At 45.5% G+C, this 17,515-nt stretch overlaps 1 protein-coding gene across 1 annotated transcript in view; it reads right to left on the minus strand.

Annotated features, from left to right (window-relative positions):
* gon4lb (gon-4 like b) overlaps nucleotides 1–17,515 on the minus strand; it is a 44,235-nt gene that overhangs the window by 15,464 nt on the left and 11,256 nt on the right. Inside the window, exons 14-15 of the mRNA XM_085424110.1 lie at nucleotides 12,921–13,164; nucleotides 12,757–12,843 (exon numbers count right to left, since the gene is read on the minus strand). Of these exons, the coding sequence (XP_085280236.1) occupies nucleotides 12,757–12,843; nucleotides 12,921–13,164 (331 nt within the window). The remainder of the gene's footprint in view (nucleotides 1–12,756; nucleotides 12,844–12,920; nucleotides 13,165–17,515) is intronic.

A 17,515-nucleotide genomic window follows, 5' to 3' on the forward strand; every position in this document is an offset into this window, starting at 1 on the left:
GATCTGATCTATGTATAAAATGTATCTGTGACGCATGAAGGGGCGTCAGTAAACAAACCCTGATGTTATAAAATAATTGTTTGTGCTTTAGTAAGTTGAAGATCAATTGCTGTGTTCAGTGATCTTCCCACATGTGAATTAAAATCTTCGTTTGACTTCACCCGGCCGGACCAGTGTGGTTATTTTTCGATCACCTCTTGTACCCTTTCTCAATTCTTGAATCTTAACATTTGGGGGCTCGTCCGGGATTGAGTAAGGGAAAAAAGTGGAGGTGTGAGCGGTGGTCCGAGGTGGTCAGACGGGCAGACTTGGCCAGTGGTCAAAAGTGAGTGGACGCACGCCGGCGCATCATATTTAAAAAAAGGTAAGACACTACCTGTTGAATTATTTCCAAAGTGTGTCAAATTGGGCTGTGAAAATTAAAAGTCTACTCACTGAAATTACTGGTGCATGTCTGTTTTGATTTTGATAAGAATCTGAGGATTTAAAGCAGTTGGACTGCTGGTAATGATTGAATACGGTTGGACCGTTTAGTAGGTTAGGGAATTTGGTTATTTTTTGGTTATAAGGTTGGACCTGCTTCAGTCTTACACTTGGTTGGGTGTTTTACTGTTGTTCCAAAGTATTATAAATTACTCAAGAACGCCAGTTGGACTGGTAGGAAGCGCAGTGCTCAGAGGTAACGCTTGCCAATGCAAAGGACGCTTATGCATTGTCCTCGAAGAGGGATAGTCAGTTGGTCACTGTGGAGCTTGGGGCACTCCAGAATAACTAGGAGTTAGAATCTCCTTACCGTTTGGAACGGTATCTGCGCTTTTTTGGGCAGCAAAGGTTGGACCTTGGGTGTTGGACACTTTTAAATTGAGTTAGGGATTTTAGAAATGAGGCCAGAAACAGTTAAAGTCTTGATACTGGTTAATTGATCGTAAAAAACTCAGGGAGTTTATCGGTTAAACTGTTATGTTAAATTTGTCGAAATTCGATAGGTGTTAAAAGGTTTAAAATCTGTGCAGTTGTAAATATAAGACGTCTCTGTAATAAAAAAGATTTCTGTGGGTCGAGTCAGCAATGCACTGACTGCCTGCTGCTATTCTTAGATGAAGAGTGTGTGTGCATGCAAATGAGGCAGCTGATGCAGAGCGCATGAGAGGACTATGCTTTCGGTTTTGTGTGTCATTGAGCTCTATAACTATTGTTTGCAAATGTGGATAAATGTCTGCGATTAAAATGCTGGCTTAGTAAATAATAACATTGTAAATATATGAATGGTGACAGCGTTTCAAAATAGAATATAAGAATTGTTTGTGTTTAAAACCAACGTTTAGGTAAGAAGATTTAAGGTGGATTTGAAGGCATAAACAAAAAAATAAAAGGGTTACAGTCTGCAAGGGTTGTTAATGCATGAGCTGACTGGATGCAGAGTAAGTGGAGTGGTCATCCTGGGAGGATTGAATGATGCTCTAACTCTGTGGTCAAGTTAGACATAGGCTTTAAGCAACCATGAGCCACTAATAAGCGTGACAAATTAATGAGTATGTGTAAATTGAACTTGTTAAATAGTTTTGATAGAAGTAACTCAATGAGCACGCAATAAAGTGGACTTTTTAGGGGCAGTTTATCACTGACACCATAAAAAGCAACTTAATTAGTAGTTCAATAACAAATTGTAAAGATAACCTTGGTTATTTGATAAGAGAGAGAAAATTCAGGTTACATATAGTGAATAAATAAGGAAATGTTAATCTCTGCGTCATTCCACACTGAAATTTCAATTGTAGGGGATCATTTGGAGGTGAATTGTGTAGGACACGGGGAGACAGAAGAATCTCCCCATGAGTTTTCAGTGTGCATAGAAATTGAGGAGGCTGAACTGGAAGCCTGCCTGGGTCGTTGTTTTTGTTTATTTGAGGGTCTGCTGGAAGTTTGTGAAAACGACCACCTTGATATGTGGGAGCCTTCTCGGGCAGCGATTTTTTTGTTAAACCTGTGGCAGGCTGTGCAACATGGAGAAAGCTTTGACATAATGTCATAAAGGTGATTTCTTGGTTTTAGACTTATTAGTACGGGACAAGTTGAGGGACCCTTGAGGGTGTGTTGCTGTAAAGTATATAAGGGACGCGCAGCGCCGTTAATGGGTTTAAAATAAATGAAAAAACACTAATCCGAGGAACTATTGGAGAGGTAAGTATACGGAGGTGAGCGCGTTGCGCATAAGGGTTGCTGGTGTCATATATTAACACTTTGAGGGCGAATAATTTTGATTGAGTGTCAACGCTTGAGAACGCGAGGATAGCGTCTAAAGTGCTGGGTTAAACTTTGTGTGTCACCGAGCAGGGGAAGAGGAGCCAGTGGTTGCGAGAACAGCGAGACGAAGACTGAAACCGAAAGTTAAGCGTGTCTGGGTGACCTAGACCTAGAAGGTGGAGTCGACCAACGCCATTGGAAGAGGTAAGTCTGTGTTTCAGAGAATGGCTGATAGCTCGGGTGCGACACCTAGTGGGAAAAGGGGATGCAAACCTCTGAAGGATCAGCTTGAACAGCTTAAGAAAGCTATTCGTTTGGCTTCACCTGGAGCATTAAAAGCAGCAGAGAAAGAGTGCCAAGCGATGGAGGTTGAGGTAAGTAAACTTATTACATCTCAACAGAAAGGGCTGGGTGATAAAATAGCTCTGAGCCTGGTGTTAAAAACTGAGGGAGAGAGATGTGAACAGAAATTGAAACAATTTGAAGAGGAGTCCAAGGGACATTCAGTGAACAGGAAAGCCAGAGGAGAAATTAAGGATCTAAAAGAAACTCATGACAGGTGCTGTAAGTGGCTGTTCCTGTGGAGGGCAGCCTCTTCCTGGATGACAGAAGAGGATGACACAGGAAAATCAGGAGACATGGTGAGTATAATGGAGTCTTTGAAACATTTGAAGGAGGAAAATAAGAAGCTAAAGGACCAAGTGAAGGACTTGACTCCGAAGGTAGAAGAGGCTAACAGGTATTACACACCGAAATTATATCCTTGGGCTGAATTGGCACGTTGTGCACCACCACCACCATATGTCATGCCTGTAATGACCCTTGGAGGGGGACAAGTTCGTGGTCCTGATGGACAGACTGGAGTTGTCCTTGGCGGAATAGCAGATGTTGAATATACTACTACTCCCCTGAATATCCCCGAAGAAGGGATAAGGGCAGTGGAATGTCAGTCCCAAGATATGGGAGGGAGAATGATAGCCTCAGCTGCAGATGAAGGCTCGACCTCGCCTCCCAGTTCGGTGGATAGTGGAAACATCATACGGGCCGAAGTGTCTACAGTGGAACAGCCAAAGCAGGACGGGGAGGCCAAAAGGACCCCTAGAATGAAGGACAAAATACCACAAGGAGTGATAACCAAGGGAGAACATTGGGAAGGAGAAGTGTATGGACAAATGCATGAGCCCCCACGTGCGTTAATAGAGGCATTAACAGCATTGGAGGTTATAAAGCAGAGAGTAATGCAGGGAGGGCCAGAAGAGGAGAATGAAGACCGTGCGACGTCATCAGAAGAAGAGGACGATAAGGAGGACGAAGATGGAGGACCTGAGCCCCAACCAAGTACAAGCCTAATTTTGAGGAAAAGAAGTGTGAAGAGAGACCAAGCACAGAGACAGCCCATATTTAGGAGCTCAAAGGGAAAAGGAAAGTCGAGGAAGAGTAGAAAAGTGAGTTTTGAACAAGGAGCTCCTGACCCTGGTTTAAATCTGCCTCTAATAGCAGGTCCAAAGAACGAACCAGTTTATCGCGCCTATAAGGTGAGAGATTTGGAAGCATTGGTTAAACAACTTCCACCAATAACTGAGGGAGGAGCTAGCTGGTTGAGAAGGCTGGGCGCATTGACCGAAGGAGAAGAATTAGCGCTGGGCGATTTTCGCGCTTTGGCCGGACGTTGTATGCTGGGTGGTGGGTTAGCAGATGTAGAGCAGATAGCTCAAACAACCAGATATGCAAATGACCTACAATACCATGAGGTGCAGAATGACTTAGCAGATGCAGTCCGGGAGAAGTACCCAACTCCTAACTCTGGAGCCATTCCAAAAATTATTTGGGATCCCAAAAACACACCCAGAGAGTTTTTAGCTAAAGCAAAGGAACAATGGTTGTTAGAAACAGGAATACATCCGGGGAAGGAGGGTGAAAGTAGAGCGTGGTTTCGTTCGGCGGTGCTGGCAGGGCTGCCCAATCAGGTTGCAGTTGACTTGGAAAAGAACCCAGATTTTGCCGTTGCAGACTCGGTGCAGTGGGACAGACATGTGACCCACAGACTTCAGCAGGAACAGGATTTGGCAAACAAACAAAAGAAAGAGTTGGAGGAAGCCCAGGCGTGGCTGGTCAAGTTGCAGCTGGCAGAAGCAAAAAACAAAGCAGGAGACAGAAAGAAAGAGGATAAAGAGAGCGCAAGGAAAATAATGGTGGCAAGGCCTCAGCCCGATCCTGTGCCTGACTGGCCAGATCAGGATCCGGGTCTCTACCCTGATGACCGTTGGCCCGCCAATGCACCAAGGCAGCGTCAACCAGTAGGGAATTGGGGGACCGGTGGACCGCAGAGAGGGCGTGGTGGATCCGTGAGGGGAGGACAAAGGGCTCGGAATCCGGGGAATCCTGGCAGAGTGTCTTGGACTGCGTGTCTGAGATGTGGAGCAGAAGGACACTGGGCCCGAGATTGCCCTGAACCGCCGCAGAACTATCAGGGGCGAGGCTATCAATCCCAGGCACGAGGAGGCCCAAGACAAAGAGCTGCTTACAGGGGAGCACATCAAGCTCCAAACCCGAATGCAGCACCAGCCCCCCAGTACCCAGTAGCCGACTGGGGCTGGGAGGGGGAGCAATACTGACGGAGCCCGGAGAAACCGAACAGTGTGGGAACGGCAGAACCCATGCTGTCGATGACCGTGGAAGGCACTGAATTGCCCTTCCTGGTGGATACTGGAGCAACATACTCAACATTGAAAGACACACCAGACAGTGCAACACTCTCCTGTCACACAGTTAATGTGGTAGGCTTTTCCGGGATTCCAATGACACTGCCATTGACGGATCCAGCATTGACAAAGCTGGGAAAACAGACTTTGAAACACCAATATGTGGTGTCCTCACAGGTGCCTGCAAATCTCATGGGCAGGGACCTGCTTGTGAAACTGGGAGCCACAATCATGTGCTCACCAGATGGACTGATTGTTACTTTGCCTGGAGGAAAAGAATTCCCGTGTCTGGGATCACCTTCAAAGACTCAATATCTAGTCCAGAACTCTGAACAACCCACTGCCGAAATCTACTGGGGGAGGCTAGTGGAAGAAGGCATTCTGAGACATTATCAGCTGTGGAAACCCTGGATAATGAGCCTGGCCGTCTACTCCCCTCCGCGAGATCCTTTCCACGTTACACTCTTTTATGATAGGGAAGATAACGATATCTATCGGGAACAGTTCCAGTCTGATCTTGAGGGACAGACGTGGAATGTGCAAACACATAACATTTATGTTGGACCAGAAGGTGTGGCCGCGGCTGTGAAATTTACTGATGAACAACTGCCTTGGTACAATGTGGGAGAGGATTCAGCCCCTCACATTACATTGGCGGTCCACGAGGGTCATGGGCCAAGAGATCTGGGACCAATGGTCAAGCGGGCGCTGGACAACGCATGCTGGCAAAGCACCCAAATTCCAAATGTCTGGTATGCACCAAAATGTAAAATATATCGCATAACTTGTTTGTCCAACGATGCAGTGATCTTAGAACATAAAGAAATCTCCAGAATACATGGCAGGGAAAGAATGGATCATCCTGATGCAGTAGCTGAGCTCTCAAAATTGCCTGGTACTTTGTGGTCCGCAGGGCCCACAGATGTAGGTCTAGCTAACTGTTCGCCTGTCCTGTTCCAGCTGAAGTCTGACATACCAATTAACAGACCACAATATAAGCACAAAACTGAAGCAGAAGAAGGTATAGCTGAAACCATTGAAGGACTGTGGAAGGCAGGAGTGCTTGAGCCCTCATGGTCATTTTGGAACACACCTATTTTGCCAGTGGAAAAACATGGGACAGGGAAGTACCGTATGGCACATGATTTGAGAGCAATAAATGCCATGCTGAGGACTGACACTGTGCCTGTACCAAATCCCTACACGGCTCTGACCGAAATTACTGGGGACCAAAAGTGGTTCACATGTATTGACCTAGCGAATGCATTCTTTTGTCTCCCACTGCACGAGTCACTCAGAGACATTTTCTCATTCACATACAGAGGCCGCAAATTTAGGTACACACGCCTACCACAAGGCTTTGCACTCTCACCAGGAATTTTTAATCAGGTGTTGAAAGAGGCATTGTCCCCATGTCAACTGCCAGGGGGCTGTACATTAATACAGTATGTTGATGATCTTCTTATTGCAGCCCCGTCAGCAGCGGCCTGTACGGCAGCATCGCTCGTGGTGTTGAACAGATTGGCGGAGTGTGGCTTCAAAGTGAGCAAAGAAAAACTGCAGTTGGTCCGGCCAGAGGTAACATTCCTGGGCCGGGTGATCGCACACAGATCAGTGGGGCTAATGAACACACACAGAGACCAAATTCTGACACATCCAAAACCAAGAACTGTGAAGGAGTTGCTTTCCTTTCTTGGCTTGACAGGTTACAGCAGACAGTTCATTCCGAACTATGCGGGTAAAACGGCCCCTTTAAGGGACATGATCAAGAAAGTTGGTGTTCGAAATCTGAAGGCTGAATTGCCTTGGACGCCGGACACAGAGACAGCGTTCATTTCACTAAAACAGGATTTGTCAAGAGCCACAGATCTGGCCACACCTAACTATGATGAGGCATTTTATCTTGATGTTTCAGAAACAAAGGGAGTTGTGAATGGTGTGTTGTTTCAGAAAAAAGGGGGAGGTAGGGATGTACTTATGTATGTCAGCATAAGATTAAATTCAACAGAAGCAAGGCATCCCACATGCACACAACACGCAGCAGGAGTAGCAAAGATAATTCAGAAAACAGCACATATAGTGAGGGAACACCCACTGAAAGTGCTTACTACACACAGTGTAGTGGCCTATGTGAACTCACAGGCATTCACAATGACTCCACTGACGCAACAAAGGTTGAGCAAAATTTTAGAGGCGCCAAATTTGATATTCACACATGAAGGAATAAATATGGCAGACCTAATGGGGTCAGGAGAACCACATGACTGTATTAAGAAAGCCCAGGTTGAAGGAAAAATCAGGGAAGACCTGAAGGCAGAGCCCATATACGGAGCTGAGGATTGGTTCACAGATGGATGCTGCCACAGAGATGAAGAAGGATTGAAAGCGGGCTATGCAGTAGTCTGTAGAGTAGGAACTGAGTTTCAGGTGAAAGAAGCAGGAAAAATTGAGGGACAACAGTCGGCCCAGAGAGCTGAAGTGATAGCCCTAACTCGAGCCCTGAGGTTGGCTAAAAACATGAGAGTGAACATCTACACTGACTCAACATATGCGTTTGGAGCAGCTCATGTGGAACTGGCTCAGTGGAAGAGAGCCGGGTTCAGGACGGCCACTAATGCACCCATCTGTCACAAAAAGGAAATGGAGGAACTGGAAAAGGCCCTGGAGGACCCAGACGAGGTAAGTATTATAAAATGCAAAGGCCACTCACAAGCAGACAGTATGGTGGCAAGAGGAAATCAGAAAGCTGATGAAGCCGCAAAGGAAGCAGCGGGCTACAAAGGACAGAGACAACTGGTGCAGGTAACCCCAGAAGAGGAGGTTAGCACTAACAGCATGGAAGAAGTTAGAAAGGCTCAGGAGGAGACATCCCCAGAGGAAAAGGGGGTGTGGGAAAACAAAGGAGCCTGGCAAGATGGCGGTTTGTGGAGGGGGCCAGATGGGCGTCCCGCTTTAACGGTCAAAATGGCGGAACAGAAGGTGAATGAGGCTCACGGGCTTGGTCACGTGGGAGTGAAACAGATGGAGAGAAATTTGTGCCGATGGTGGCATCCTGATTTGAGAAGGATGATACTGGAAAAGGCCAGAACGTGCCTAATTTGTGGGGCACACAACCCAAAGCCAGCAGTAAAACCTGAAGCTGGTAAGTTTCTCATGCCAGAAAGGCCAGGAGAAGAGGTCGTGATTGATTATACCGACATGATTGATACAGGCCCAGGTGGGGTGAGGTATTTGTTGGTGTGTGTGGATGTTCTGACTGGATGGCCCGAAGCATGGGCGACCAAATGTGAAGATGCGAAAAGTGTGATTAAGTGCTTAATCAATCATTACATTCCAAGGCATGGGTTTCCCAAGAGAATTAGATCAGACAATGGTACTCACTTCAAGAATAAAGATTTGCAAGAGGTAGAGAGGATGTTGGGAGTGCAACATAAGTTCGGGACGGTCTATCATCCTCAATCTCAAGGAAAGGTAGAGAGGATGAACCTAAATTTGAAAAACAAGTTGGCTAAAATTTGTGCGCAGACAGGGCTAAATTGGGTCGCAGCCCTGCCCATTGCTTTGATGACCATAAGATGTTCTGTTAACCAATCCACAGGTTTCACCCCTTATGAGCTGCTGACTGGGAGACAGTTTCCAGCACCCTGGACAGTGGTCCCGGTGGAGCAGCCCAGGACAAGCAACAGGTCTCATGCAGAATATTTTAATGAGTTGAAAGCTCTTGTGTCCAGCTTTACAAAACAGGTCACTTGTGAGAGACCCACGGGGAACGGAGAGGTCCCGGACGCAAAGGCAGTGTGGCTGAAGGTCATTAAGCGAAAGTGGAAGGAGCCCCGCTGGACTGGTCCGTATGAGGTGACCGCCCGGACGGCTACAGCAGTCCAGCTGAAAGGGAAAGGCGACACCTGGTACCATTGGTCGCAGTGTGCACCCGCACACGAAAGCTTGGTGGAGGAAAATTCGTCTTCAAGGAACGCAGGTGTCAAGGAACAGAGGCAGAATAAACCTCTTCACCTGTGTAACGGGCCGACCAGTAGTCTACCTGGAAGGCCGAAGAAAGAAGAGCAGCCTAGGAGGAGATCGCCGCGCCTACAAAAAGGAGTGGTAACAAATTGAGAGTTTGAAAAGGGGTGGTTCAAATAAAAAGGAGGAAAACAGAAACAAAGTTTTAAAATTTATGCTAAGTACAAATATACATAACACAATGCCATCCCGCGAACCGGAGATTCGTGAGGAAAGAGGACTGATTAAAATGTTGCTTGTGATTGTTAGTTTGATGACTGTGATGATATTGATAATGGCCCTATGTTTGCTTGTTTATATTTTGCAGGGAGGCCCCCGCGAACTGTCTGAACACTGGGGCCAGCTGAATCCAGCACTAAAAGAGAAATCGTTTATTGAAACAGGGCTAAAAAGGAGATCAAAGCGCGAGGTTTCGGGTAAAAGAGATGAGTGCCTGAGTACATATGGTGGTTTAGAGTTGAATTATGTTAATGGGTCCACAACTTCATTCACCTTTGACTTATGCGATGTTTTAAAGTGTGAAGGAGCAGATACTAGTTGGAGAGGATATAATGTGTGGGTTTGTTGGGATTATGCAGTAAGTACACATTGTGAAAGAGGGAGTAGGCCCTTTGCAAACTGGTGTCGGAACTGGAATCAGGTAAAGGGTTACACTGGGGAAAATAGGGAAACGTCAGGACAAGGGTCAGAGAACGTGTTAAAACTCCAAAGAGATTATAGTCCATCTAAGAATCTTTTGACTATGTCGCTGGGCAACTGGCGGCGTAAAAACTCTTTGTATTTAGTCTTAGGTGTGGAGACTGTGGGAACTGACCCGAAGGGGTTAATTAAAATTAACTTTCGTGAAAAGGCCAATCCCGTAAATCCCGTAGAGCCAGTTAGAGAAGAAAAGGAAATACACATGATTAACAACCAAATAAACGCTGTTGTAAATTCTACAGGAAAAAGGGGAAATGGGCCGTCATATGTGGTACCAGAGGAACAGGAACTAAAGGATAGACGAGTCCTGGCGGTGGACTACACTAGACTGAAGCCTCAGGATTTAATTGAGCGCGCCACTGGGTTCAGTGACAGTAATCTCTGGCTGGACTGGATGGCTCTAAATGCTAGGGAACAAGAGGTATCCAATTGTGTTGCTTGTGCCTCTGCTAGACCACGGTTGTTCACAGAGCCCGCTCCACTCCATCCGGAGGACAAGTGGGGTTATGATTGCATGTTGCGAATGACTAGAGGAGCGGTGAGTACTGGAGACTGTACTGTGTTATCCAGTTTGTTTCCTCCAGTTGATAAGCGGACAAAGGTAGGACCATTTTTGCCGAAAAAAGGTAATTATACGTGTTTTAAGTTCTCCACAGATAAAGTAATATATAACGTGGGGGAAATCGACCCAAGTTGGTGCGCTGTTACCCAGACGGGAAGAACCACAAACAATGTAAGTGATCCCAACACTTTAATTGGGACTTGGGCTAGAAGTGGACTTTATTATTATTGTGGGCACAAGACACTTTTGGCTCGTGTTCCTCTGGGAAGTGTGGGGACGTGCGCGATGGTCAGACTAGGAGCACCTCTTATGCTAATTGGAAATCAGGTAAAAAACATTCCACAGCACAACACACGCACATTGGCAGCTAGGCGGAAGAGACATATCCTGTCCAAAAGCGGGATTGAGGGAACACACGCTTATGACCCTAGGCTAAACTCGCCAACCTGGATTGACTCAATAGGGGTCCCCAGAGGAGTTCCGAATGAATATAAACTCGTAGATCAAATAGCTGCGGGTTTTGAGAATCTTCCAATAATTTCTGCTCTTTTTCCAGTGACCCCGAACAAAAATGTAGACAGAATTAATTATGTTCACTATAATTTGCTGAGGCTCTCTAACCTTACCAGAGACGGGATGGAAGGGTTAGCGGAGCAGATGGGTCCGACCTCATTAATGGGAGTCCAAAATAGAATGGCCCTTGATATGTTATTGGCGGAAAAAGGAGGGGTTTGTGCGATGTTCGGAGATCAGTGTTGTACTTTTATCCCGAATAACACTGCCCCAGATGGCTCGGTGACGCGAGCCTTGGAGGGGCTAAAGAGTCTCTCTAGGACCATGCATGACCACTCGGGAATTGACAACCCACTGGAGAGCTGGATGACCTCAGTGTTCGGAAGGTGGAAGGGGCTTGTTCTGTCAATTATGTTGTCTCTATCTGTATTGGTGGGTATTTTGGTGACTTGTGGTTGTTGTCTCATTCCTTGTGCCCGAAGGTTGGTAGAGAAAGTGATTGTAAAGGCAGTGGACCCTGGGGCGGTGGCCCCTATGTCCATGATGCCGATGATGGATCTGGAGGTAGCCGAGTGGACTGAGGAGTGAACAACAACCTGTGTATCGACCTCTGGTGTGCCAGAGGTCGTAAGGGGGAATTGTGGGGATGAACAAAAAGTATTTTACCAGCATAATATAATCTGCAGTATGATCATTGCTTTAACAATGTAATAGATAGCTTTAAGATGGCCTTAAGATGTTTATGAGGATGCTAACTTTGTATTTCAGGTGCAGTTATAACCATTTTATACATATTGCATATCTGTGCTTATTTGAGTTGATGTTCAGGTTCTTTAAAGGTCGTAAGCCTCACTGACGTGACTGTTCAGGTGATACATGCTGAGGGAAAACTAGAACATAGAAGGAATTGCAATACATGCTTACAAAACACTTATATCAGTTTATTTTATTATCTTTTATATGTTCATATTCTTGTATTAAGGTTTTAGTAGAGGTTCTTGGTTAAAACATTTATTTAGTAGAAGACATACACATAGTCTCAGTGAGCTTCTGGTCTGGTAAAAGGTCAGAAGTGCAACAGGTGAATTGAGAAAGAGCATTTGAGGACGAGACACAGACAGTAGGTGAAGAGGTGACACAAAGAGCATGTGAGGTCAACACACACACACTTACACACACTTTAAATTAGATTTATTTAGAGGAGAGGTTAGTTATGTTTGGCTGTAACTGCAAAATTGTCTTGGTAAAAGAGGAACCGTTTCTTGGTGTCTCGGCAAGAAAGAGGAACAAGACAAGAACTGAAAGGTAGACAGGAAGGGCTAGCCATGAAAATAGAAGATGATTTTCTAGGTGAAAAGTCATGATGATGTTGATCTGATCTATGTATAAAATGTATCTGTGACGCATGAAGGGGCGTCAGTAAACAAACCCTGATGTTATAAAATAATTGTTTGTGCTTTAGTAAGTTGAAGATCAATTGCTGTGTTCAGTGATCTTCCCACATGTGAATTAAAATCTTCGTTTGACTTCACCCGGCCGGACCAGTGTGGTTATTTTTCGATCACCTCTTGTACCCTTTCTCAATTCTTGAATCTTAACAGTGCTGATAGATGATCAGAGTTATAATATTTCAGACTGAGTCTGAATCGAATAGAAAATCAGTAGAAATCAGTAACGACACCCAGCCGCAACTGTAAGGTAGACCATACAATAATAGAGAAAAAAACCCAACATATGACCCCCTATGAGCAAGAACTTTGGCGACAGTGGGAAGGAAAAACTCCCCTTTGACAGAAAGAAGCCTCCGGCAGAACCAGGCTCAGAAAGGGGCGGGGCCATTTACTGTGACCGATTGGGGGTGAGAGAAGGAAGACAGGATAAAGACATGCCGTGGAATAGAGACAGAGATTAATAACAAGTAATAAGTTCAAGAGCTGAGGAAACGCCCACCAGGTAAGTGCCCACTTGCCCTGTTCAGCTATTGTAGGTATAAATTGAGAAGTGTTTACTGACCAGGTAGCGTTTGGTGATGGAGGCTTCATGATTCAGGGCAGCAATGTGGCGACTCAGCAGGTGAACCTGTGTCAGCAGTTGCACATGCTAGGAGAGAAAGGGTCACATGATATCAGGCAAACACACCTGGAGAATAAGTGGGTGAGACAGGTAACCTTCCATACCTGCTGCAGCTGGTGCTGTAGCTGCAGTTTCTGGGTGTGGTCCAGTTGGAGGGAGGGGCCAATGCGACGCGGCAGCACTAAGACAGAAGCAATGGTATTGTGAGGTTGGGTGGGTGTGTCCTTCAGAGTTGAGGAGAGGTGATTGGTCGTGTCCTGCAAGGCTCTCCGCTGCTGCTGAGCTTCGTACTGCTTTCTGACCGTCTGCCGCCGCTCTGTTAGCATGTTGGCTAACGGTGCCTCAAAGCTACGGGCAGCAAATGGAGACACTGTAAGCGAGCGTGTATCACATATTCTGAAGTCTGATACTTAGCCACCGAGTATTTCACGTGTAAGTAGGTGGAGCATCATAGACAAATTGTTTCCTCTCAGCGTGACTCTTCTTCACAAGATCTGTGTGAAGAAGCAGCAGCAGAGGACACTAGTCTTCCTCCCGACCCAAACAGCCACAGCACTTCTCTGCTGTGCCGTCCCAACGGGAGGCAGCACCGTGCGCCACTCCTGTGTGTGTGTGTGTGTGCACAGGTGTTCACCTCACGCCTTGAAGTCTCTTCATACATGTTCAGATCACAGCAACTATGATGAAACCACCTTTACATCATATAATCTTGACATCAATGATACAGAGTCAGAATCAGAAAAACTTTATTTATCCCCAAGGGGCAATTAACATACAACAGAGCAGCATGACTTTGAAGATAAGCACAGGGCATAAAGCCTGTGAAGGTTCTCAGTAATCCAGGTCATTGTAGTCTAAGAAGCTTGCAAAGAAAAGCGTCTGGACTTCTTTAAGTTGCTTGAAGACGTTTCACCTCTCATCCAACAAGCTTCTTCAGTTCTAAGGTCAAATAGTGGGGAGTCCCAGATTTAAACCCAGTGGGAGTTTCCCCCCAAAGAGGGACAAAAGGACCCCCTGATGATCCTCTACCTACATCGGAGAGACCAAACAGCCACTTCACCAGCGCATGGCACAACATAGAAGAGCCACCTCCACAGGACAAGACTCAGCAGTCCATCTGCATCTTAAGGATAAAGGATACTCTTTCGAGGATGCCAATGTTCGCATTTTGGACAGAGAGGACAGATGGTTTGAAAGAGGAGTGAAAGAAGCATCTAAGTCCACTGTGAGTGACCATCTTTGAACAGAGGCGGGGTTTACGACACCAACTCTCTGCCATCTATAATCCAGTTTTGAGATCCCTTCCCAGACGCCTTAACGCCCAATCACATCCTGGGCCATCTGACCTCAGGAATTCGCATGATAAGGTGGGGCCAGGTTTCACAATGAACACACCCGAAACTCTGGCTGATTGGGACCCACACCCAGTTTCACACCTTGGCTCAGGTGATTAGAGGATCATCAGGGGGTCCTTTTGTCCCTCTGTGGGGGGTTTCTCCCACTAGGTTTATATCTGGGACTCTCCACCATTTGACCTTAGAACTGAAGAAGCTTCTCGGATGAGAGGTGAAACGTCTTCAAGCAACTTAAAGTCCAGACGCTTTTCTTTGCAAGCTCCTTTGACTGTCGGCTTACATCCAGAGTTCTCTGCTGCTTAAATTTTTTTTGTTATGGAAAAAAGACAGGGGTGTTGGACAGATCTATATTTAATTTAAATGAGGATTTACTTAAGTCATCAAGAGTTAACGGTTTTATGACCAAAATTACATTTAACCAACATGAGTTTATTCAAATTTTATTTGCAAGTCCAGTTTGGGTGATGAAATTAAAGATAACACAAGGGAATAAAATAATGCACATTCATGAACGACATCTTTACCTATAGATTTACTTTAAGCTTCATTTCCGACAGATTATGATTAATCATAAAAACTATTTTAAGTTGGAGATGTGAACTTACTTCGAATTATTTATGTTGTAAACTATTAATATAAATCAGGTCACTTTAACCTTGCTGAACTGAGGTAGCAGGTTTTTTTTGGATGAAGTGGCCTAATCTGAGTTTTGATCATTTGTTGAATGATTTGACAAGCAGTTGGGCACTATTAGTTTTAGTTCTCCTCAGGGGAAAGTTCTGACAAAAGCTACACCAGAAAAACATGGAGGGTTTGGATAATTGCAGCCTGTCGGTTCTGAAAGGTAGGCCAAGCATATGCATATTTATGCAAATTAATGTCTAAATGAATTTTGTGTTGCACACACTGACAGTGATCCTACATAGAATCAGTTTTATGTTGTCAGATCAATAATATATTTAATTACATTTAAATGTATTTGACAAAATGACCATTTGGAATAGTTTCCTTTTTTTAACAGTGAAATGTATACATTTAAAGAGATGTACAACTTTTATATTTCTGACAGTTACTGACTTTTATTTACAGCTGCCAACATAGATGAGGTGTTGCTCCACACCCTCAGTAGGGATGATTTAAGGGACCTGCTTCCAGGGCCTGAAAATTTTATGAGGAGGAAACAGTTGTGGGCTCATGTTCACAAAGAGGCAAGTTTTTCCGCTTTTGATTTAAAAACACCTAGCACAACACATTTTGTTTAGAACTCCTGTAATATAACTATTTTCGTTTTCTTTTTTAGGATGAAACTAAAGAAAAGGCGTCTCATGGATATCTCACCATGTGACCAGGGAGAAGATTATGATGCAGATTCAAGTGGTGGATCAAACATGCTAGTGTATGTTAGTTTGCCCCCTAACATACACTAATGTGCCACAAACAGGACTTTAATATCACCAACCATTCCCATGTTATTACCGTGTATCCACATAAATGGCCCACCCTGTACTATTGCACCGTGAGCCTAAACCTGCTAGTAACTTGTTTCAGTAGACTTCTTGATGCATTCTCAATCATCCAGGGAAGTAAATCTCCAAAAAATTGATTCTGTTCATCTGGACGTAGCGTTTTCTGGGAGAAACGTTTCGTCACTCATCCAAGTGACTTCTTCAGTCTCAGCTGACTGCAGGTTTCCCCAATCTTATAAACAGTACATTTGCAAAATGACTGAAACAGCCCACTGAGGGAACAATGGTCTGGGAGGTCAGTTCCTTAATATTAATTATGCAAATTCTCATGACCATTGATCAACAACCACTGACCAAAACCCACTGATCAAAGACCTCTGATCAATGGCCATGAGTACCATTCACAGAGAGTTGGGGAATGGCTGCAATCACAGCATTGTAAGACGGTGACAGATGTAACCTTAGGCCCCCTCCTTGATTCAGAGATGGTCTTTCCCTTTTCATGTAAATGGCCTCCTTGACTCCACGCTCAAACCAGCGTTCCTCCCCGTCCAGGATATGTACATCATCATTGAAAGAGTGTCAACTACCACCACTTCCCCTGCCAGTGGCGGACTCCCTCAGACATCGGTGCGTTGGTGGTTCTTTGTGTCCGGGGATAGGCGTCCAGGTACACACCGGCTCACTCCTTGGCGGCCGCTTATCGGGGCCTGGAGCCTGGCGCTCGCTCGGGCCACTTCGGAGGTGGGGTGCCCCCGGCCTCTCGGCCTGGGGCTCGGTCACTCAGGCGCGGCTGGCTGCCGGCGGAGCTCACGGGCGCGTCACTGCAACTCCCCCTGGCTTCTGCTCCGCGGCTGCTGAGTGAGCCCTCATCTGGGACTCTCCTCAGCTCTTTCTGGGACAGTGGCGCGGCTGCCCCTCTGTTGGTCTTCCTTGGTCTCTTGTGTTCTGGGGGCCTCTGGATGTCTGGAGTTTTGATCTCCTCCATACCTGCTTCATGCCCTGGAGGACGGGGCTGTGGCCCCCCCACACCCTCTAGCAGATCATTACATGAAGGAACCTTTTAAATACAAGCGCGTCCATGCTCATAGGTGTACACACGGGTGATCACACCCACAAACTACACCCTTTTTGGCTCCTACCTCAACGCACACTGTTCTGTTGATCTTATGTGCTGCACAATAATGTTTAATATTTAGTATTTACTGTCATATTCCCATATATCATTGTGATGTTGTTTATTCTATTACTCTTGTTCTCTTCTGCTTGTTTTCTTTTTTCTTTCTCAGCAGGTGACCCAGGTGATTGATATATGTGTTTTTTTTTTTCTGCTCATTCTGTTGGTTTTTGTCTTTTGCCCTTCTCCCCCATCCCTCTTCTCAGCTGTTTCTCTTTCCCTCTTTCTTTCTGCCCTTCTTTCCCCCAGTCAAGTCTGTCCCGTATTCAGTAAGTGAAAATAAAATAAACAATAAAAGGTGAATCAAATGGACCATTACGGCAAGGCTGGGATGGTCAGTTTGGTAAAGTAAATCCGTTGGGCATCTTTCTTTGCCTTTAGACAACAATTCTGATGGCAAAAGAGCCAAACGGGACAGGCAAAAAAAAAAAAGAAAAAAAAAAAGAGTGTCAACTGGCCTGTAGGTGTAAATAGACTGCAGAGTCCTGGCCTGATGAGGTAGCTCTTCTGTGTTGTGCCATCCTCTTAGCCAGAGGTTGTTTGGTTTCCCCGATGTATAAATCCTGGCAATCCTCCTGCACTTAACAGCGTACACTATGTTACTGTTTGTGTCGGGGGACCCGATCCTTGGGGTGGACCAATTTTTGGCGCAGCATGTTTTGGGGTTTAAAAGCCACAGAGACCCGGTGTTTAGAAAAAAT

This window comes from Rhamphochromis longiceps, linkage group LG11 (assembly GCF_057381845.1).
Source record: "Rhamphochromis longiceps isolate RC_006_pf linkage group LG11, R_longiceps_female_GT1.1, whole genome shotgun sequence".
In the NCBI taxonomy this organism is placed as follows: Eukaryota; Metazoa; Chordata; class Actinopteri; order Cichliformes; family Cichlidae; genus Rhamphochromis; species Rhamphochromis longiceps.